Consider the following 23462-nt stretch of genomic DNA (forward strand, 5'->3'; position numbering starts at 1 on the left):
TTTATCTAATTCAGGTTTGGATGAATGACAATACATTAACAAAAATATTTGACAATGACAATACCATTTACCTGAGAACTAAAATCAGTCTTAAATTATGTTTACATTTATTCCTCTATAAAAATATTATTTTAATTAAACAGACACATCAATTTGTTGTTGCATAAAATAATTTTCACAATTGTGCCCAAGATAAAAATTGCCTGATAGCAATGATGTTGCTCATAATTCCTACACATCCTTATGAAAGTGGGTGGAGATGTGAATACTTCCTGTTGAGCAGCACTGCACAGGAGACACTGTTAATTTGGATCCTCCATTAGCACCATCAACCTGTAGAAAATTGGACAAATTTGTCTTCCAAGACAGTGTTGGCACCCTGAGAGTAGGTCTGGGCCTGCAGGCTCTCCCTACACTTAGTCACTCCCTGGGTCCTGGCTGCCCAAGCCCACCCTGACTCTGAAAGAGCCAGCCCCATGCACTGCACCACCTTGGCCACCTATATCAGCTCCTCTCTAGTGGATTTAGCTAAAAGCTGCAGTAATCTGGGTATGGACCAAAGGATTGATCTTAGATATGCTGCTCAAGATGTCATGGGTGTGTGACTAAATGAAAAGGCTTGAGACAGACATGAAAAGTGATGCTGGGCTGGAGGCACTGGAATGATCCTGCCAAGGGGAGGGATGATGGGAAAGGCATACATCTGTGCTAGGAGGTTGTGACACATGCTATTTATAACTAGGGGGAAAAGGGGGAATGAAAATTATTGTAAGTATTAAAATCATGCCTGTTGTGAAACTTCCAATGAAGCAAGGTTGTACTTGGCCCTTATTTGCTTGGGTTGCCTGGGCTGCTGAATGGTTAACTAGATCCTTGAACAGTGTTTTATTTTGAAATTCTGAACAGCTGCACAGAAAGAAACAGCCATGTGATAATGGTGGAAAACCACAATATTTTCATCCAAACAGTAAATAAAATTGAAGGCACTAATCCAAATGGTAGGCCTTGGAGAATCAGTTCAGCTGAAACTTTCCAAAGGTTTTGTGCCTGTTGCTGAGTTTCAGATGTTTGGGATGACAATAACCAAGAGATAAGAGACTGAAACATTTCTTTATTTTTTCATTTTGTTTGCATCTGGCAGTGTCAGGGTAGTGTCAAATGACCACCACGTCCCCTGTTCAGTTACTTACACTCTCTTTTCAAAACCACATCTGATTGAACAAGCAAGAGTAGTTCCATTAGCACATCCATATGCCTTGGCAAACCAGAGATTTTCTAACACAAGTACAGAGTAATTATTCACAGACTAACGTAGAAACCAGCAATCAGAATACCTTTTACAAATTAGAGAATGAGCTGCAATGCCCTTGCAAATTACCAGGGACCTCAGTTTATTTGTAATCATGGCCTCATTTTGCTGGATCAGTTTCAATTTTTTAACATACAGTAATTTCACGATTACAAGCTGCACCGTTTTCACCAAAATTTTGCTCCCACACCGGAAATGCGGCTTACACTCAGGAGCGGCTAATATGTGAATAATTTTCTGACATTTCCAACCCCGGAAGTCCAAACCGAGTGAGTGCAAACTGCCAAGTCGAGCACCTGCCAGTAAAATCCGCCATGTACGCGATTGTTACAAATTGGTTACTGTGTTGTGCGGTGGGTGGAGCCGCTCCGTGCAGGCAGCACGGCAGGGGGGAGAGGCGGGGGGGGGGGCTCCCTCCTGCTGGCCCCGCAGCCCAGGGGGGAGGCAGGGGCTCTCTCCTGCTGGTCCCACAGCACGGGAGAGGCGGGGGGCTCCGTGCTGCTGGTCCTGCAGCCCGGGGGGAAGGCAGGGGGCTCTCTGCTGCTGGCCCCGCAGTCCAGGGGGAGGCAGGGGGCTCCCGGTCCTCGTGTGCCACCGCTGCCATGGGTGCCAGCAGGCTCCATGCCTGCCTGCCACCGTGGCGCAGCGCCGGGCTGGGGCGAGCAAGCCCAGCAGCGGCAGCGGCCGGCCCCAAGCGGCCCCGCTGAGCAGCAGCGCCGACCTGGGCCACCTGGCCCCGTCGGCAGCCCCGAGCCTGAGCCGAGCCGGTAAACCCCGCCATGCCGCAATTCTGTTACTATTTGGCAACTTTGTTGCACGCGGGTCCTCACTGCGAACGACAGAGCGGCTTATAATTGGGTGCGGCTTGTGTATGGACAAAGAACGAAATGTTTGCCACCACCCGGCAATGCGGCTTATAATCAGTGCGGCTTGTAATCGTGAAATTACTGTACTTACATCAGCTTTATCTGACAAAACTTCGGTAAAATTTAATACTTATCTTCATTAAAACCAGATGCCATTCAGTAGGACAAGAATGGAAGTGACACATGAGAACAATTCCAACATAATATTTTGGAGGAATGTATCAGTTGAGATTAATAGTGAGAAGTATTAGTAGCTAAGACCACCTCAAGTGCAACTTTCTAAGTAAATTATTTCTGTTTCCCAACTCAAATGAAAAACAAAAGTCAGAACAAAAATCAATTCAAATCTAACAAAACCATGGTTTTTACAGGAAATAGAACATTTTGGTTTTGAGTATTTTAAATTCTTCTGAATTGGATAAATTTAGTAATGCAATATCTGTAAAAAAATAGTAAATTAATTAGTAAATTGTTTCGCACTTTCATTTTCTGTCTTTTTTTTAGCTGAAAAGGTCTAAGGAAACATCCACTGTAATGTGCTTGCTTATAAAGTGTTGTGATGAAATCCAAATGTTAATATTTTCTGGAGATGATTTTTATTATTGCAAGCTTTTATTAGCTTTTTCACAAAGATTCTTTTATAAGGTCAGCCAGTCTCTTGAAGGCCTGCAATGACAAATATGGTTCACATTTATATTCATTACATGAATAGGGAACACATCAAACCTGTAAAGCTACTATAACTGCCCTAATCATATAGAATCTGTATTTTATAATGCAAAGTTCTGCTGATATTCTCTCTTTTCCTTTTATAAAATCATGTATGGGCTTTGACTGCACAAAGCTTCCAATTCTCTGATAGAAAATAAAAGGCAGAGATTTCTGAAACAGAAAAAAGCATACATTGATGTTTAAAGGTTATTTGGAGTTCAGATGTAACTTCTGACAAACTAGTGATCCCTGAAAGAGTATCTCTTTTAATTTAATTTAATATTACAGCCTGGAGACTCCAAAAGTGAAAAAAAGAAAGAACAGTTGAGTGGGAAAGCATATAAAAATACAGCTTGACTGTCAATAGTATGGTTATGAATTACTTTAACAAAGAAAAAGGAAGAAAATAGAAGAAATACAGAAGAACTAAAAAGGCAATAGAAGCACTTATATATTACAAACTTTCACAACTGCATGAAAGTACAACTACAAATACTGAACTTTTTCAAGCACCCCAATCAAAGCAGTATTAAATCTGCACAAATGTCTCCTATCTTTTCTCCCATTGATTTTATAGACAGAGCCAAATAACATCAAAAATGCTCCTAAAACACATAAAATATTAGTTCATGAGTAATAAAATAAAGCATGTATGTAAACTGTATGGAAGAAAAGCAATTTTCTTTCTTACAAAAAATTGCCAACATACATATAAAAGAACACAGGTAATTCAATCTCAGAATCTTGGGAATGCAAAATCTAAAAGACACATGGTGCCTACTAATACTTCAGCAAATAGCAGGTCTTTGTCTTCAGTAAAGCATTTATAAATAATGTCTGGGAGGTTTAGGTGTGAGATACTGCATATATGAGATACACAGAAAAATTCTAAGTGGTCCTAAAAATTTGGTACCTTGCAGATCATTTGGATGAATAGATTGCTTAAGGAATAGCTAATACTGCTGCTTAATCACCTACAGACTAAAACCTCTAACATTCAAGAAGAAAATGTATGGAGGAGAATGTAAAAATAAGGGAGTATTACTGTGTGAGAGACTGTCTTGATAAGAATGTAAAAAATATTAATAAATCTCACCAGATCCATCTGGGCAGGAGAAGACAGAGAGAAGGAGGCTCTGACATAAGAACTAGGCTCTGAACAATCAATATTGAATGCTCCTCCAGGAACCAATAATACCTAAAAAAAAGTGATTAACCACACTGTTATTACCCCTTCTACACTTTTAAAACACTATTTTAAATTAAATTTGAGAAAGCTCAGTGCTTATACACTTGTACCATGAGGTAATATATTCTTTTTTCAAAATGAGGAGACAAAAATATGCAAACTGTAACCAGACTTTTCACAATAAAACCAAAGAGTCTTGCGTTTTGGTTACCAGGTCTGGCTTGTATCATCACAATGCTTAGAAGCATCTGGGGTACTTACTCAGATTACAGTGTACTTACTCAGTACACAGTGCTGGGTCTTAGAAATTGGAGAAATAAAACCAAACAATTTCTCTCATTGAAAGAAAATGGTGAACAGTCATCTACAGATAGGTACATTTATTAATATCATATGTATGTCATATACAATGACATATTGTACCATATATTATATCAGTTTCAATTTAAGTAACCTAATATCAGCATCTGAATAATGAAAATACTTTGTTAATCAGTAACTATGCCACAGTGCCTGACTTGCAGATTTAGTGATGGTGCAGAACAAGTTCTCCTTCTTTTTTGTGTGTGCACATGTGGATAGATACAGATATTTTATCCCTCCCTTTCTTCATTTTAAGATCATAAGTCTTTAAATCATATGTCATACTTCTTTCTTCAAAGCCTTTTCCATTATCAGCTGTTGTGTATCAGAAATACCCTTGATTTTGATCCATAAGAACATGCCAGCAGCAGGAGGATACCATTCTGCCAAGTCTGGAGAAAGAAAGAGAGAAAAAATGGATGGATACATCATAGATTCACTGGTGTTTTGGATTTGCTGATACAAACATTATTATCACTATTGCTATAGTAATTTTTTTTGTATTGTCTTTTAAATTAAGGTCACTATTTCAGAGATTTTTTTAAAGACAGAGATTTTAAACATTGAAAGTATAAGAACATAATGAAGTGAAATATAGGCTCTTTCTAAAATTGTTTTAAATAATAATGTGGTGACCTTTTTTTCATTACCATCTATCTCCCTGTCCTACCAGAAAGTATAAAAATATAGAAATCTAGAATTTATCCTAAGCTTAACATTTAATGCAATTGATTTGCTTATAATGCTTATCTGTCACTTCAGTCAAGAGATGAACTTCAGTGATTTTTCTTGAGCACAAAGATGATAAATAGCTAGCAAAAAATTTAAGTGATTATCTGTGTTCCACTCTGACCTTTTAACCACTTGTCAGCAGCAGTGAGCATTGCATCCCGCTGGATCCTGTAGAAGTCCACCACTCTGAAAGCAAATTAGCAATTGAAAGTCATGAACTCATACAATTTCAGAGTCTATTCATTTCTGAAGGCAGAAATAAAGGTTTTCTACTTGAACGACTCAAGTGCACATTAAATAGCAAAATAAGCATATCCTAGGTGGGCACAATACATATATTGTGCGTATAAAACTTTGTATATAAAACTTTGTATATGTATCCAAGAAGCCTTTACTGCTTCACTGAATCTCCAACAAAACACTGATCAACCAGACAGAGGAAGTCCCTGTGCAGCTGCTTCTTCACCTTTACACATATCATAGAAACCCTTTATATATTACATCTGTCTATTACAGCAGTAGATACAAGTCCTGTTAACAGTATTTACTGCACAAAGCACTCACACTGAAGAAAATTAGGGACTTAAACACATGCAAAAGCACAGACTTAATATTTGTGCATTTGAGTTGATCTGTGTAACAGGTACACATGGAAATGACATTTGGCAAGGCAAAAAAAATATCTTATGATAAACCTGTCATAACTATTTGACAGCTCCCCCTTTTCTAAACCTTTGAACCTATCTCCTTCATACTTCAAGTAAAACTGTCAAATGATTTAATCTCTTACTGGTAAAAATGACCCTAACCCAGGTTTCACCACGGACAAGTCATGTGCAGTGGCTTTTGTTGACATAAAATGACACAGCTGTGCAGTGGAAGACACAAGAGAAATGCCTGATACAGAGTTCATAATTCAAATGCAAATGTGTTCCCATGTCTTGAGAAAACATGTTTAGCAATTTGCATAATTTACATAATGATTTTACATTTGTATTTAAAAAAATACTCTCTGAACCAATAGCTTTGATTTTTAGATGTATTTTATTACATCTGATACACAAATACTGATACGTCCAGAGACTTAAAACAGTTGTGGGGCTCAGCTGTATCTGTTGCTACCTTCTATGCGAAAATCTCCTCTGTGCAGTTTTTACCAAAATTGCAAATGCTGTTACAAAGTTGTTACCTGTTACTATTTTAATTACATCTTGAAATCATAAAAATTAGAAAGATTCAACTTTCCCAAAAATGTAGGTACTCCAAAGCCTGATCTAACACCTCACAAACGAAGTGCATGAACAAATGAAATCAGCTGGAAGAGATTTCAGTCAGCTGTGGGGCCTCATCAGTAAGGTTATAAGTGGCTGCCCCACTGCAGCCCTATTTTCATTAGCTTAAGTGGAAGAATGGCCTTAGGGCTTAAGCAAGGCTGCCTTTTGACCTACAAGAAAGAGGTAAATTAAGAGATTCATTTGGGTTTTATTTCTTGGGAACTACTGAAAGTTGAGCTAAAGTGTGGTCCAAGTTTCTCTGTGAGACTTATGCTCCTAAATTTTAGAACAAACTATTGCTAAGGCTGATGTGTCTGGTATTTATTTTTTTTTTCAAATATTGCTATTTACAGTATGAACATCAAGGGGACACAAGTGGCTGATACACTGAGATATAAGAACTTTTTGCATGTTTTGCTCATGTTGCTGTTACAGGCCTCTGCAGAGTATAGCGTGTTCCTACTGAAGTGAGGAACTTGGGGCTCTAATGATGTCCAGGTAGAGCATATAAAATGAGGCACTGACAGTCAAGAACAACTATGGTCCTCCTGCATAATAAATGAAAACTAAATATGTGTCAGTCAGTATGCAAGAAATGCCTTGTGCGTTAGATGGTAGGCCAGTGCTCCCTCTCTAAGAGTGAGAGGCAATGTTTAGTCTGTGTAGATGGACCTCACTGTTTTTCCATCAGTATCCACAATCAGGAGGTCAAGGATGGCAAGAGTGTGAATCCTTGCTAAGTAATGAGGCAAGAACTCCCTTTATAAAGGCTATGCTGACTCTTTCTCAATGGGTTCTGTGCTCAGAGATCTTGGCTTTCGCTGCAGACCCTAACACTTTAGCAGGGATCAAAACTTCATTCACCAGCTTGAAGCTTCCAGGATCCTCTCAAGTTCCCTTCAGGTGGGACCTGCATGATATCTGTGCCAGCGGACTGGATTGTCTGTCTGGAGTGGTAGGTGACATACCCTGCCTCTCTACAACTTCCTGCTCTGTCTCTTCAGGACTCTTGTGTGAACCCAACAGTCTTGGTGACCTGCCTTACCTACTTACCTACTGTTACTGGTGCACCTCCTCTGACTTGTTTACCCCAAAGAATGTTTGATGTAGGTAAGAAGTAGCAGAATAACGGATTTTGGGATTCAGCATGTGTCATAACCTTACCTGTCTATATGCTCCAAGAAACCCTTTTGTCCCCATTGCTGAAGCAGCTGTGATATCATAATCTAAAGAAATAAAACACATCATCAATATAATGTTTTAAATAGGACTGTACCACAATCATCAAAAGATCCGTAGCCAGATGCATTATTCAACATTTCCCAGAAATTAAATTGCATGCAATGTCTCTAGGAACCCTTTATAAACAGAGGCGCCAAGGTCATTATAGTCCTTGTTACTGGTGCCTCCAAGGATCAGGGCAGTTATTTGGAAATTGGGGTGGGGGGAGGGAAAAATGGATAAAGAACTAAATATGATAACTGGGGAGAAAGAGGAAGGCAATATCTATTGCTTTACCTTCCTGTTCGCATTGGCCTCTCTGCTTTAATAGCGCCTCTGTGTCAAACTAATGGAATTGGAAGATGGAAGCTGTATTTAGATGTGCTCAGTGTCTCCTTTCCTTATTACTAACCATAAAGGGCTGTAGCTGTCAGCTTGCTTTGAAATGTCTTTGTGGGCTGCCAGTATTGTTTTAATTAAAAAGCAGAATAAAAAATAATAAATGAGTGTTTCTTCCATGCTATGCTTTACATTGAGGTTTTCCAAATGAGTCTACTAGGAAGAGATAAAGTATTTCAAATCTTGATTCTTGAAATCTGAGGGTTAAGGGATATCAGCTGTACTATCCATGCACTGAGACAACCCTCTAGCTTTGGTGCCAAATTCTATAGTGGTCTCTCTTCCTTTGGCAGAATTGACAATGAATGTGCATAAACAAAACTGCAAAAGTGCAGAGCAACTGTGAAAGTACAAAGCTGTTTTCTTGTGGTTTCTTATAACTTGGGACAGTTCACTTGGTGGATTGGTACTTGCCTGTGTGAAAGTGCTTGTATGCATTGTTGACACCTGAATGTGTAGAACAACTCTGTCAATGAGAGGCTTGGGACCCGTCAGAAAGCCTATTCTTAAACTGGAACCCAAAACAAACAAAAAGTTACTACAGAAATGCAATGTGCTAATACCTTGAATTATATGTGGGAAAACCTGCAACCATTTAGTGGTTATAGTGGTAGATAATGTAAGGATCTCTTATACATTCAAATTTATACCTTAATACTGCTCTTAGGTTATACAATTTAGAAGCCAAGTATCAAAGTCATGAAATAAAAACATTTAAGAAGTTTTAATGCTTTATAGTAACTTCCTAGTTATGAGGCTTCAGGATGTAATCTGTGTTTGGAAGCTGTCATCTGCAACCATAAAGATTACAAGAATCAAAGGGAATGAAAGATAGGTTTTCCCATAATGAAAGATCATGGATGCTCTGGCTTTATGACAAACAGATAAGTGTCAAATGGCTTTACTCTTTCACTCCTTTTCAGAACTACAGAAGGAATGGAATTTAGACTGATAAACTAGATGGTTAGTTATGCTTCAATTCTTATTACCCATCTTTACAGACCAGCTGAAGTTTTTATTAAAAAAATATGGAACCAGTAAACTCATATGTGTCTTTGGAAAAGATAATACTGCATCATGCCATTTTTGAAGTGTCACTTCTGAAAATGTAATCACAGTGTTGTCTTCTCACTTTCTCTAGGATGGGTTATAATCTACTGGATGCCAATGCAGAATTCATTTTTTGTATCTATTATGTTAACAGACAAAAGCAAGCTAAAAATCAAATACATTGACTTGTGTGAAATGGAAAACAGCCAAATTAGGTTTTTTTTGGCAGGTGGAAACAACCTGAAAGAACTGAAAGACTAGATATCAGTACAACCCTATTAACAGTTTATGAAGAATGATTGTTTCTTTTTTGTATTACAAGTTTGGGGAGCTTGCAGGAATAGTAAGAGATAGATAAAAAGGGAAATGGAAAAAAGAAGAGAGAAAAGCTCCTAAGAGTTACAGGAACAGAGCTGGAATCTGGAAAAAAGAAGAGAGAAAAGCTCCTAAGAGTTACAGGAACAGAGCTGGAATCTAGCATTCTGTCTAGATGGTGCCTGCAAGAATGGGCTGCCTTGGGGGAGAGGATTAACTATCTGCACCAGAAGAGAAACAGAACCTGGAGTAAAACGACTGCCAAGAGATGACATGGAAAATGAGTAGACTGTGAAAAGCCATTGATTAATAAGTTCATTCCAGATGTGGATAGTTATTAAATGAGAAAGGACTATGGCATGTCTCATCACTTCATAAGAAGTCTTGTATCTTAATTGAATAGGCAATGCTAAGTGGTCTGCAGCTGGCCTTACCCAGATGAGAGAATTTTAGAGAAAGAGTCGGTCCTGATAACTCGGCCGTCCACATCCATTGAGAGGAAAGTTGGAGCCCATGGCTTGGAATAAAAAATAAAAAAATAAAATTCAAGGTGCTAGTAAGGGTTATAATGAATTATTTTCTTTACTATGAAGACACAATTAATTTCTCAAATGTGTGGAAAACATTGCAGTAACTTGCTGTCAAGTGATTGTTTAGCCTAGCTTTCTGAGATGTGATTACAGTATTCTGTGAACATCTTCAAGAAATCAGCTTTATTATTTTTGATGTTTGCTTAGCCCACTGTTCAGCATACAAGTGTTCAATTTAAGTATTGGTATGATGCCATAAGAAGGAGACATAAATAATAATTTTTCTGCCAAGATTTCTTGTGGAGTAAAGAGGTACTGCAGTTTCTAAAATGGTGCTATGTAGCATTTTGCTTTGCTATATTAAAAAATGGAATCAGAAGATATGATCAGATTGTGAAGATCTGAATCCAGGATACTTTTTGCTTATCTAGAATTCTGTTCTTACACCTTCTCCCCTTCATTTTCTTACAAAGCTTCACGGCACTATTCAATGAGTAAGTGAAGCAGTTTTATTCTTACTTCCATTAAAACGTATTTCAAAAGAGAAAATGCTGACCTTTATCTTCTACCAATGTTTTACTGCTTTGTAAGACCTGTTTTGATTTCTGAAGTTAGGTACTTTTAAAGACTGAGTAACTGTAGATTCACATTTGAAATTTGCAGAAAATTTACATGAAGAAGACAAGCTGCCTATCCAGTACCATTATATGTGGTACTTGGGAGAACTTCCAGATTCTCCAAAAGGCAAAGGGATAAAAATGGGGTGTAGTAGATGCAGAGTAGGCAGTCTTCTGCTGATTGAAAGAAGAGACAGGGAGAAAGGAACATTAAGAGGCTGCAAATTTCAAGTGCTGCTTCAGTGATATACTTGCTTTGCTCTGAACATGAAGTCTTCGTCATTTTCTGATTATTGAAAAATTCTATCCTGTATGAGGTTTGAGAAATTTAAACCACTAATTAACAGGATATAAAATACCACAAAGGGGAAAATGACTGAAAGGAGCACAGATTGTGAGGCCTACAACTGCCTTGGTAGGACATGAGGCATGCAGGAAGGTCCAGGGCTCAAACCTTAGTTCTCTCCTGAAACCTTAGTTTCTCTCCAGAAAATAAGGTGTTACTAAGAATTATGAAAGAAAAATTACCTTTTCAAATTGAAGAAAGTAGTAAGGATCATCTTCTATTATGAGAAAATCATATTTTCTTGCAAGCTAAATAAATTAATAAAAAGTAACAAAAGAAATAAAAGTTAAAGACACTGCAAATTCAGTCAGTTTTTTTTTTTTAAACCAGCATATTATGATCCTATTCATTGGTCATTCATTATAGAAGCCCTCATGATAAGAAGCCTTCAACTGCCCAATTTAGATATCAAAAAATTATTAGAGTAATCATGGTGCTTGTAGTACATGGACCCTTGTATGCAACTGAAGCTCTGTTCCATGTGGTATTCAAACTGTGCAGGCAATGTGCAATAAGTCCAGTGAGAAGCCCATGGTAAAGGTACCATGGCTGATGGACTACCATTGAAAAACAGGCATACCTAAGGCATAGTCTAGCTCTGAAGAGCTGTCTAGGAGGAACGTCTACTGGACCAAAAATGGGCCTAAATACCACACATGTGATACCTCCAATTGAAACAAGACTGATATTTGTCTGTTTCCACTTACATGGTTCACAAGACTGCAGCTCCATACCTGGTAAATCTCCTTTTTGCGCTCTGCAGTCAGCGAGTTGCCAGTTGGGTTGCATCCATTTGGAATAGTGTACAGGAACTTGGGGGGGTGATTGCTACAGTTTTTTACATCCTCTGGGCTCCAAGCAGACAGAATTTCTTTTAAAGCTTTTGGAATAATGCCATATTGGTCACTAGGAATATTAATAATATTACAACCCAAGGGTCTCAGCTGTTGATAGAAGAGACAAAACTGTCATTGCTGTGTAATTCAAAGGCCTTCCTTTTGTCATTGGCATTGTAAAATTCCATCAATACAAAGTCTTTGTTTTGGATTTTATATCTCAAGCTCGATTTGATCATGCGTCAAATAAAAGTTTACCTGAATTTTGCTGTAAGGCTTGTCAAACTTAGCACATTACTTGTCCTAATAAGCCAACTCAGAAGAAATGGGTAACTCTTATGTTCAATTGCTACCCTTTTCTAGGAAACCACTCTTGGTTTTTCAAGCAGAAATGGAATTTGTAAATCTGAACTGTTTTCTCAGGACTTCTCATGCTCTCACCACAGACAGTTAAGGTTACAGTACCTTCATTTCCTACTGACAATTCACATTCTACTTTGGTGGAAATTCCAGAGCTTTAAGCTACTCTTCACTAGCAAAGGGCAAAGAATCTGTTCTCGATAGATATATTCAGCAATACAAAGGAGAATGAAATTAGGCTACTGCAGCGACATGTTGACAGTATGAAAAAATATTGGTAAAATACCAGTGAAAAAGCTTGATGTCTCTCCTCTGTGGAATTTCAATTTGTACCATGCAGTGGTATGAATTTTTAAGTAAAACTGCAAGCTACTGCATTGTCAAAATATATTTCTAAAAAGTACAGTTGATTAGACTATATATTCAAATTTAGGACAGCAAGCAATAACAATTTATTTTCATACAAGTGGGGGTAACTGAATTTGTGGTGTATTTATTCTAACCCTTCTTGCCATTCTTATGCATTTTGAGCTTTAATTTTATACTGATTAAACTACTTTTCAGAAGTTTGCTGGTTTTGTATAGTTCTTACTAATTCGTATCTTCATACTCATATATGGGTGTTTCAGGCCTATTCCAATATTATACTATTTATAGCTATTGTATACTCTGATCATGAAATGCTTCAGGTAGACATGCTCATGTGTTAACAGACCCACTTGTTATGAATTTAATTTAACCAAACTAGGTCCTGATAGCTTTTTTTCCTGTCCCATATGTGACCTTAGCCCTTCAATGAACTAGTGTCTGGAAGGGGAACTTCAAATAGCTTTCACAGAACTTTTAGTAGTAAACCTTCTATGAGTTAATATTTATGAACTTAAATGGTTGGACACTAAAATTTTTAGTCTTAGATATGTTTTTATGGCAAACAGACAGTGTTTATAAGACTGCAGATCAGGCACTAAAATGCTGTTTAGTTCAAATGTAACATTCACAATGTTTTGTTGATAAGCAATACTTACAGCTGCTAGTGTCCCAGAGTATGTGGGTGCATCCAAAAGGATGTTATCTCCAGGATTAATGAGCATTTCAAACACCTGCAAAAGAAAGGATTTTGTTTTAAATATTGTTCAGTTTTTGTACATGTGCTTCATACTTTTTACTTCTTAGTAGATTAAAAATCTTGATTAGATACTAGTAGTTCCCTAACCAGGATATAATTACCCTGTCTGTAAGAAACGCAAGGAATGGATGAACAATCTGCTTTAGAGCCGAATTAAGATTGGTTACCAACTTGACATGGAAAAACAGTTCTTTGATGTACCCTTTCTACTGCATAAGTTACAGAAAGAATCAGCTAAACAGCAGTGAGAGTGGACTGGAGAGGGTAATTACTTCAGGAAGTGAAAAACCCCAAAAAGTCAGGAAGTCAAAAAAAGAAGAAACATTTAGAGTAGAGTAATGGTAAAGCATCTATGCACTTATTATTGCACTACTTGTGTAACCTGAAATGTTACCTTATACTGTATTTTCTACACAGGCTCTTTGGTTACATGAACTTTTATGCAGTCCTGACAGTCTAGAGTGCACTCCAGTTTTATTTCATTTCCCTTATCTTGTACATGCACCTAGAGTAAATTCATATCCATGGAGAAAGAGTACATGAAATGACACCCTGCATATACTTACAGAGGGCACTTAATGCTGAATATAGCTGAACTTATGAAGAACAAACATCTCCCTGAATGAAATGCTTCTAACATGTAAATCTTTTGGTCTTACTTTACACAAGCCTTCCTGGCTGCCGGTTGTGACACACACTTCCATCTGTCCTTGCTCAGGACTGTAATTGGCTGTGGGAGGATCATGTAAGGTCCGCTGGAAATCTTTTAGCCAAGACAACAGCTCTGGAATCCTGAAACGTGAATAAGAAGGCACATCTAAGACCTTATAAAGGCCAAAGTTAGCCTGTTCCTCTAAATCCCTGCCAAATCTAGCATGTAGTCCTGAGTTTAGCTGTCACACAGATACACTTAAATGCAATTGCTATGACTGCTTTATCAAATTAAGAAAATGAGATGAGCATCTGTGGTCCATACACCAAATTATCATAGTGAAATCATGACAGTAATTATTTGTCAAGGACAAAACAGGGTGCAGACTGAACAATTCCCACTCCTAGAAATTATCATTCTGTACTCAAATGTGGCAATGTGACAAAGTTCTTAATGCTGCTTGTAACCTGCTGTGGATTACAGAGATTTCTAAAACACATTTTCCAAAAAATGCCGTAAGATCTTGTAGGATGTTCACAAATGGCTGGGTTAATATTTAAATATTAAGAAAAGTCTTAACTGATGCCCCATGTGTCTCTGTGTTTTTGCAACCTTGTCCTCACCTGACTCAGTGCTGTCTGATGAGGTTACATGAGCACTAAAGTAATGCAATGATAAGCAATTTTTGTACCAAAAAAGACAATTCTATAAATATTTCCACTCAACTACCACAGGCTCTACATACTGACTTCAGTGTATGGTGCCAAATGAAAAGAAATACTCCAAAACATAGAAAACTATGTGTTGTAATGCAGTATCTTTTAAATAATGTCTGATTTGGGAGTCTGGATTCTCAAATACTAACAGACAGGAAATGCTCTGGCTTAAGAATTACTAGGATTAAGGTGTTAAGTGATTTCTTTTTCCTTTTTACATAACTCATTGCAAAATTTTCCACTTGAACTCAAATGTAAATAGTGAGGCAAATTGAAAAAAAAATAAAAACCATGGGTTTTGGGAAAAACCTATTTTTTGAAAAAAAAGGGCTTTATGAACAGGTTTTGAAAACACAGGTGACTTAATACAATAATAAAGGATATTATGATCCTTAGCTTCTGGTATCTTGAAGTAAGAGAGCAAGCAGCTGTGACAGATACCCTGCTGAGGCTGAGTACTGGAGAGCTCTCTTCATCAGATCTTCCCCAATCTCAATGGGAGTTCCATGTCCAATGTCAACAGTTGCCTTCTTAAATGGAAAAAGATTAGGATTTGGTGCCCCTCCAGCCAGAGAGATGAGAGATGGAGGAGACTTCTGCATCAATTCAGCTAGAGCAAAACGAAAACACCTTGATTATTACAATGGTGATCATGTCCTTTAATCAATATTTAATAATGGCCCAGAAAAGTTGTTCTATTTTTCAATTTACTTGTTAAACTATCATGAATTCAAAAGGATAACTCTTCTTAAATTCACCTTTCTGCTTGGATTTAATAGTTGTTTGGGGGGCCCAGGGAGGGAGATACTGTTAGGACAGACTAAAACAAAAAGCCATTTTTAGTTAAAAAAGCTATTTGTAATTTATTTTGAAACGATCTGGACCATTCTACTATTATAAAAACTGTCATGACTGATGTCTTTTGAGCTTCAAGAATTTAAAATCTTAATGATCTTCTCTTTAGACTGACTTGAAATGAATGGCTTTGGTTTTTTCATTCAGTCTCACTTCAGGTGATCTGGCAGCTATACTGACAGATGACTATAGCTTTTCTCTAAGGGAGTGGAAATGTTTCTGGCAGCCCAGTTTTAGTGGCAAAGGCATCATGTAAGTAATTTGCTATGAAAAAAATCTTAATTCCTGCTTTTTAAGTCACAGTTTCACAATCATTCAGATCCAATCTATGCAGTGCAGACTGGACCTTAATCCAGCAAGGGCACTTGATTACATTAAATCTAAGAACTCCCATTATGGTATTCATGCTGGCTTGACAGTTTTACATCAGATATGAGAGGACATATGACATCAGATCTGGCTTAAAAGCGGCCTGTTATCGAGTTTATTTTCCAATACTTATTAGCAGACTTGAACATAGGGAGTTAATTTTTATCAGTTATTTCACCAATTTGTGTTATGCCTTTGACTTTTGGCCTGGTAAAGAGAGATTTACTTTGTCATCAAAACTGCAGGCTCAATGTGTCTTTTTACAGAACTGTGCTACTTAATATTTTTGTTATGAAGCATATTAACGTATCACTTGAAAAAGAGGCTGCCTAGAGTAAATTACTTGACTTGGCTGTACCTGTACGAAGCATTTTAAGCAGAACAGCAAATGCCAGCCCCTTACCAAGAGGGGAAATTGACCCCTGAAGGCTTAACTAGTGATGTATGTCTCGTGCTTGGATTCTGTCAGGTCTCTCTGTGTTTCAACTGAGTAAACAATTAGGCAGTTAAGCTCTTCCATCTGTCACATGGAAGACAATGTAATGTGTTAGACTAGAGATAGATTAATAGGGAAAAGGAAAGTGCAGAAATACTGAGGAGGTTGGGGTGCTGAGGCATTCATGGACATGAGCAGGACACAAGAAAATGAGGTGGAAAGAAACATGCTGGGACTGAAATTCAAGTCATTAGCAGTTGCTTGTTCCTGGAAACACAGCATAAACTCAGTTGCAAACTGTGCCAAAAGCCTGGGTTCAGAGACAGTGACAGACTTTTCAGACACCTGTTAAAGTGGTAATACCAATTCATCTGTCTGGATGGGTTTCTGAAATGGTTCAAGGCTATTCACTTTATTTTTCTTTATATGTGCTTGGCATCTCTGCTTGACAAAAGTCAAGTTATCTGGCCTTGCTTTGTCAGTTTACAGCATGGTTTTCTTTCAAACCTTTTCAAGCCTTAAGCCATGATACCCCAGCACAGACCAGAACTTTCAGAGAAACTAAGAAGGGACATGTACTCACTCAGCAGTCTTATCGGAGATGCTTTTCTTGCTGCACTCACAGTGGTCATGAACCTAGAGTAATTCATATCTATGGAGAAAGAGTAATTAGTTGGACATAAAGCTAGAAAATGGAATAAGAACTGTAGTGTGCTTTTAGTATCTGCATCTCCCACAAGTTTTGCTTTTGATCTGGGTAATTTGTGGTATGACAGTGAGCAGGAAAAAGCCCCATTCCCCTCCCTTTACTGTCAGCTCTGGCAAATCACAAATCTGAAGATTTGATTGATCTTAAACAACCATCAGATCTTTTTAATTTAATGAGAATCCAGCTTTATTTAGCTGTATTAAGCACTGCATTTGAAGTGTTTTTAGGATTGCAACCCATCATTATAAGTCACAACACTTTTCAAGTTAGAGGTTTTTGGGGTTTTTTGGGAAAGGATAATTAAAAACGTCTTTCAAATGTATGTGATGAGTGTTTTCCTCCTTTTCCTTGGTGCCCATAGAGATTTAGTGGATAGTGAACTTCAGTCTGGCAGGAAGCCCGAAGGCCCAGAAAGGCAACAAGAAGGCATCTCCTTCGAAGGGAAAGAAAGCCCAGAAATGCAATGGAAGGGCAAAGAGCAACCACAGCAGCACGCATGTGCTGGCAGTCGCTAGAAACGATCTACCGAGCAAGGCCGCTTTGAAAAACACATCTCGCGCTTTCTAAAAATACCTCCCTTAACTTCGCTCCGCCTGCAGCCCGGCACAGGCGCGGTGCGGGCTGTATACAAGGGCGGGCTGGGGCTGTGTTTTAAGGGACAGCTGAGCACCGCTTCGCCGCCCTCCCCGCGGCGATTCCGAGGCACCCCCCTGCTGCCCACCCCAAGCTCCCCCGAAGGAGACACCCGAGCTCACGGCCGGGGCCGTCCCGCTGTCCGGGGGTTCCGTGGCGGCCGCGGGCACCTACCGGCGGAGGGCGCGGGGCCGACGGGAGGGCACGGCGGGCAGCGGCGGCCCCGCTGTGGGCGTGTGTCGGGCGGGCCTCAGTGTGGGCGTGTGGGGGCGGTGAGGACACGCAGTGGGTGTGTGGGGGCGGGCCCCACTGTGGGCGTCGTGGGGCGGTGAGGACGCGCTGCCCTGGCCGGCGCTGCCGCCTGCGCGCTGCGGGCAGCTCGGCATTGAGGGGCAGCATGGGCCCCGAGTGATCGTGTGCGGGTCCGTGCGAAAGCCCTAGAACAAGCGGCTCCCTCGCCGGTACCGCCCGTGTAGTGTCAGCGAAGCGAGGGCTGGGGCCCGATAGTGCGGGGAGAGGCGAGTGCAGGCGGCCAGGGAGCACCGCCGGGGTCTGGGCAGCCCCGGGTGCCGCCAGGGCCCGCCCGGCAGCGGCGGGGCGAAGCAGGGCTGGCGGTGGGAGGAAACGGGGGAGAATCACAGAGTGGTTCGGCTTGGAAGGGACCTTCGAGATGATCTGGTTCCAACCTCCCCTGCCACGAACAGGGACACCTGCCCCTAGACGACGCTGTTCAGAGTTCCATTCAATTTGGCACTGAACACTTTCAGGGATGGGGCGTCCACAACTCTTGGAAACTTGTGGCAGTGACTCATCGCCCTCAAGGTTAAGAATTTCTCTCTATTACCCAGTCTAAACCTGCTCTTTCTCAATTTTAAACCATTCCCACTTGGCACTTGTAAAAAGCCCCTCTCCAGCACTCCTGTAGCCCCCTTTGGGTAGTAAAAGGTACTCTAAAGTCTCCCTGGAGTCTTCAGGCAAACTACTCCAGTGTTTTCAGATTGTTTTCATAGAAGTCGTGTTCCAGCCTTCATGTCCCTCCTCTGCACTTGCTCCAACAGGTCAATATCTGGTCAATATCTTCCCTTTGCTGGGAGCACTCTGGGAGGGAGGTGTTCTAAGAGTGGAGTAGAGGGGCAGAATCAGTTCCCTCGTAATGGTGATGGTCACACTTATACTTTAATCAACTTTATGATGTTTTCACCGATGTTTTTGCTTATAAAAGGAAGCAAAGTTTGAAGTGTGACATCTGTAACTTTTTCCCTCACAGATGAGTAGGATCAGTGTAAGGAAAAGCAGGAGGGTGGTATGGCATGTCCCTCCTTGCTGTTGCTTGTGCAACACAAGTAACACAGGTGGTGTAGCTGCTGCTGCTTAAAACGGTGCAGTGACACAGTGTCATTTTCTAGTCATGGCTTTGGACTTCACTCTGGGGTTGCTGTGGCCCTTGCTCCTGTGTGCAAAATGCTAGAAACGGGTCTAGGTGCAAAGTAGTGTGAAAAAAACTAGTGCAAGAACATGCAAAATCAACCGTGCTTTGCAGCATGTAAGTTTTGTAGTTAACTTGGAGGCAGGAGGGTAAAAATACAGGAAAGCATTTCCAGGCTTTAATTCAGGAAATCATTAGGCTTTATGGGTCCCCAATGCTCAAAGCATGTTTTAATTGAAACCTGCTTAAACTTGCTGAAGGCAAAGCTGAGGTATGACAGGAAAATGTCCCTCCAAAAAAGATGAGGTGGCTTAACAAGTTACTTTTTTCTTTCCCCCTCTTCTTTAATTTGGGTGACTTTATGCAATATTTGGACCTGATGAACGGCTGCATAATTAGATGGAGTAGGCTGAAATAGAAATGGAGTTCCTGTCAAGTTTGGGATGCAGTCAGGAAAAACTGTTTGCTTGGTTGGTGTGTGAATGCTCTCACAGTGAATATCAAATTTATTAATAGCTTTAATGATCTGAAGAATTTATAATTTAGGTAATTGCCTTGTAATTGTGTGATGTACAGACAAAAAAAGAAAAGACGGGTGTATAAATGTGAAATAGCAAGTGGAGAGATATTGAATTTCTGTGGAGTTCTGGCTGTGAAAGACTGATTGAATTTGAACTGCTTTCTGTGTAATTCTGTTTTTTCATTTCCTGGCTGTCAGTGTTGCAGTTTGTGACACAGACCAAAGCCCAGAGAAGTCAAGGGAAGGTTTTCCATTTTTCATTGATTTTTGTCTTTTGATTTTTGTCTTTTGATTTTTGTTTTTTGATTTTATTCCAATGGTCTCTTAGCCAATTATGGTATCATCCTATTGAAGCAAATTTAAAAAAAAATAAATTAGTGTATGGTTGTTTGCATGCTTATCCTGGTTGGATTTATCTGGCAGTTCTTTGCATCACTGTTTATATTCTTTAGCAACCAACCACAAGTCTAGTGCTCTGTTTTACTGCTGTGTAAGAAATCCTGTTTTTGCTGTCTTGGTTTATTACGTGCACACTTAGAACAGTAATGATTTGGTGCAAGTCTTACATAATTCATGAAGCATTGGTAAGGTCTACATATGGCTGTTCATGTCTCCTGTCATCTGAAACTGTAATACCTCTTTCTAAACTTGTTATGTGTCCACTTACGTGTTAAATAGCCCAAATGACAACCAGAACAAAAAACCCTAAAGCAATTTGATTTAAGACAGGGAGATTACGTAAATGTTGTTACTTCGCTGTTTCCGTCTACCCTGAGGACTTCAGGGTGTTTCTTTTTAGAGGAGGACAAAGGATTGAGACAGTAAACACAAAAATTTGACTGACTTACTGTTTTTGCAACTGTATCAACAAAGTGTAAATCTAATCTCTCCAAGACGCCAGCCTGGGATGCTGTACATTTGTTAGTTTTGCAGCATGTATTGTGTTGTGTCTGAGTGCCTGTTTGACGCGGTCGTTTCGCACGGTTAGAAGTGAGTGTGTGAAAGACAGGGCGTTGTGTGCAGAGGCCGGAGCGGGGCGCGGAGCTGCTCCCCAAGTGTCAAAAGCCGCCGGTGATCCGAGCGCGCTCCTTGCCGGAGCCGGGCCCGCACCGGCGCTCGGCGGCCGCAGGGGGGCGCGTGCGCACCGCGTGTGCGGGCAGCGCGCTCCAGCTCCGGAGCAGGAATTCCAGCTGAAATCATACCGGCATCTCTATTCGCCTGTAGTTTGTAGTTGTGATTAAGAGTGCTCCCCGAGCAGCTTGGCCACCCGCGTTTCAGCGAACGGGTTACGTTTCTGCCCGTAATGCTTCTTGCGGGTTGAGAACTGGCAAGTTACGCTGCCAAAATAACCTTACGGTGTGAAGGTGGGAATTTTGTCGTGACGAATTGGAATGCCTGCCCATGAGACAATCGCATAAGACCGGAAAATGGAGAAGTGTGAGATCAGCCATTTTAAACATTAGAAGCAAATTGTTTCTGCCAAGGGCTGCCTTCCTCAGGAAAAATGCTGACTTTGGCAGCACCTTTATGTTTGCAGAACACTGTGTGCAGCAAGCCATCGCTGGTGTGCAGCAGCCACTGAGATCAGGAAGGTCTCAGCTGTACTGAACAGTTTGAATCTAGGATGTGAACATCCACTGACACTCTTACTGCAGAGATCAGAAGTATCTGGATTTCCTGTGGGAAGCTAAAACTGCTAGGATTGTGTCAGCTCTGACCTGGAGACAATTAGTGGAAGAGATGTGAAGTTAGTTGTTCTTTGACTTGCAGATTACTTGAGTATTTTCCTGACTTCTGACTTTACTGTAAGCTCTTGGGAAAGTAAAATTTCTATTCTTCCTTTGTGTTGAGCCTGTTTCAGTGGACCCTGATCTTACTGGACCTAATCAGAGCTGGTGCAGAAGAAGTAGAAGGCTGCTATTTGCACCTCTCCCACTCTAAGGCAACAGCATAGTAAAACCTTAGTTTTAAACCTTAGTCTGTTATACTATAAACTATAGTTTATAGTATCTTCTCCCAGGGTTTTAAAACTCAATGCATTCCTACAATGTGAGAGGGCTTAGGGAAGAGTGAAGACTGATTCTCAAACAGTTACAAATCCTGCTGCCTATCCAAATAAAATTAAACAGCATCCTCGTATGCTAGGCATCTCAGCATTAGGAGGACATCCTGATGTGCTTTCTGCTGCTGTTCATGTTATTACACACACATACCATTTTCTCTTTATTTGGTAATAGCTAGCTCCTTATGCTTCAGAGACTGTCAGATGAAAATAACAGGACATCCATGATATTCATAATATTTGTAGCAGCTGTCAAATGATATTGTCATAGAGGGGAAGATGTGCGGTTCTGCAGAGTGACAGCTGTGGCTTGTATATGTTTGAAGCAGCCCTCTCTGCCTGAAGGGTGGTGGCACCCAGACGTATAGCAGTCTTACTCTACTTGACAACGTTTTTTATTCTGCTTCTTGATTTTTTTTAATGTACAAAGACTGTCATAGTTGCTTCATCATTGCCTTTTTATCCAATCAAGCAAAGGGGACAGCACATCTAGAACAATAGTTTTCTAGGTACAGTAATTTCACGATTATAAGCCGCACTGATTATAAGCCGCACTTCTGGGTTTCAGCAACTTTTTGGTTTTTGTCCATATATAAGCCGCACCTGATTATAAGCCGCATGTTACAATACAGAGTGTGATCAAAGGTATCTGTTCTATCACCATCTGTTGAGGGTGGGGACAGTGATCCTTATCTCAATGGGCAGATAATCTGCTAATGGGCCATCCATTGAAACCAGGTTGGGCATTGTTCTTTATCTTTTCACACCCCATCCTTCCTCCAGCCAGTCATTTTCTGCTAATGGCCCATTGAGTCCCACTGCGTGACTGATAAAATTACTGCATCCCATTGAAAGTTGCTCCAGCCAGGGGGAAGAGCCCAACATTTCTTACCAAGATAAGAACAGAGGTTTTGGGACAATAAGGTAACCCCTTTCTCCACTGGACTCCAGAGGAAAACTGGATTTCTCCACATCACCACTGGACCTCCAGAGGGAAACTGCACCTTCTACAGGAGCACTGCTCCAACTGAGCCACATCTGTCACTGCAGGAGAACTGCAGCCACCATTTAATGGGACTGCTACCAACACCCTGCCTGACAGGGTGTCAGGGTGTGCTCTGACTTTGTCAGGGTTTGGAGTCTGTTTCTTTGTAGTACTGTATTTCTATTTTAATTTCCCTAGAAAAGAACTGTTATTCCTAATTCCCATATTTTTGCCTGAGAGCCCCTTGATTTCAAAATTATAATGATTTGGAGAGAGGGGGTTTGCATTCTCCATTTCAAAGAGAAACTCCTGCCTTTCTCAGCAGACACCTGTCCTCCAAACTAAAACAGCAACTTTTCGTTCTTTGTCCATATATAAGCCGCACCTGATTATAAGCCGCACTTTGGGTTCGGACCAAAATTTTAGTCAAAGTGGTGCGGCTTATAATCGTGAAATTACTGTATTCTAAGAAAAACTATAGAAAAACTGACTTTCACTCTATCATATTCCCCAAAAGCAGTTGTTTGTTCCAGGATGTGTTCCATTGATGTCTAATACAGTGAGATGTTTGCCTTAGACATTAATTAGACATTCTTGCCTAAAAAAAGGTGGGGGGGGGACAGGGGAACTGATTTTTTTGGATCACTTTGTCCATACTATAGAAGCTAAAATTGGATGGAGTAAAAATTATTAATGTATCCAGTTAATACACTAACGTATAAATGAAATTAATCATAAGAAATGAAATTACTTCTCCTGACAATCTTGAGATAAATGCTGTTCCATAATACTTCAGTCTTGTCAATTTGAATTTATATTATAGGCAAACAGTTCCTGATGTGTGAACTCTGTTTT

At 40.0% G+C, this 23462-nt stretch overlaps 1 protein-coding gene across 2 annotated transcripts; it reads right to left on the reverse strand.

The window, feature by feature from the left end:
• Positions 1–2191: 2191 nt before the first annotated feature.
• Positions 2192–17872, reverse strand: AADAT (aminoadipate aminotransferase). Of its 2 annotated transcripts, XM_033061336.1 has the most exons (14): positions 17789–17872; positions 16856–16924; positions 15054–15222; positions 13904–14036; positions 13144–13218; positions 11657–11866; positions 11105–11170; positions 9864–9946; positions 8479–8575; positions 7609–7670; positions 5292–5356; positions 4724–4830; positions 3983–4084; positions 2192–2841 (listed from the first exon to the last, which is right to left on the reverse strand). In XM_033061336.1, the coding sequence occupies exons 2-14, from the start codon at positions 16920–16922 to the stop codon at positions 2800–2802; spliced, it is 1278 nt and encodes a 425-aa protein (XP_032917227.1). In that variant the 5' UTR covers positions 16923–16924; positions 17789–17872; the 3' UTR covers positions 2192–2799. The 2 variants fall into 2 exon arrangements, with proteins under 2 accessions (XP_032917227.1, XP_032917228.1); XM_033061337.1 differs by lacking the exons at positions 8479–8575; positions 9864–9946.
• Between the last annotated feature and the right edge of the window lie 5590 nt (positions 17873–23462).

The sequence above is a fragment of the Catharus ustulatus genome, chromosome 5, assembly GCF_009819885.2.
Source record: "Catharus ustulatus isolate bCatUst1 chromosome 5, bCatUst1.pri.v2, whole genome shotgun sequence".
Lineage (NCBI taxonomy): Eukaryota > Metazoa > Chordata > Aves > Passeriformes > Turdidae > Catharus > Catharus ustulatus.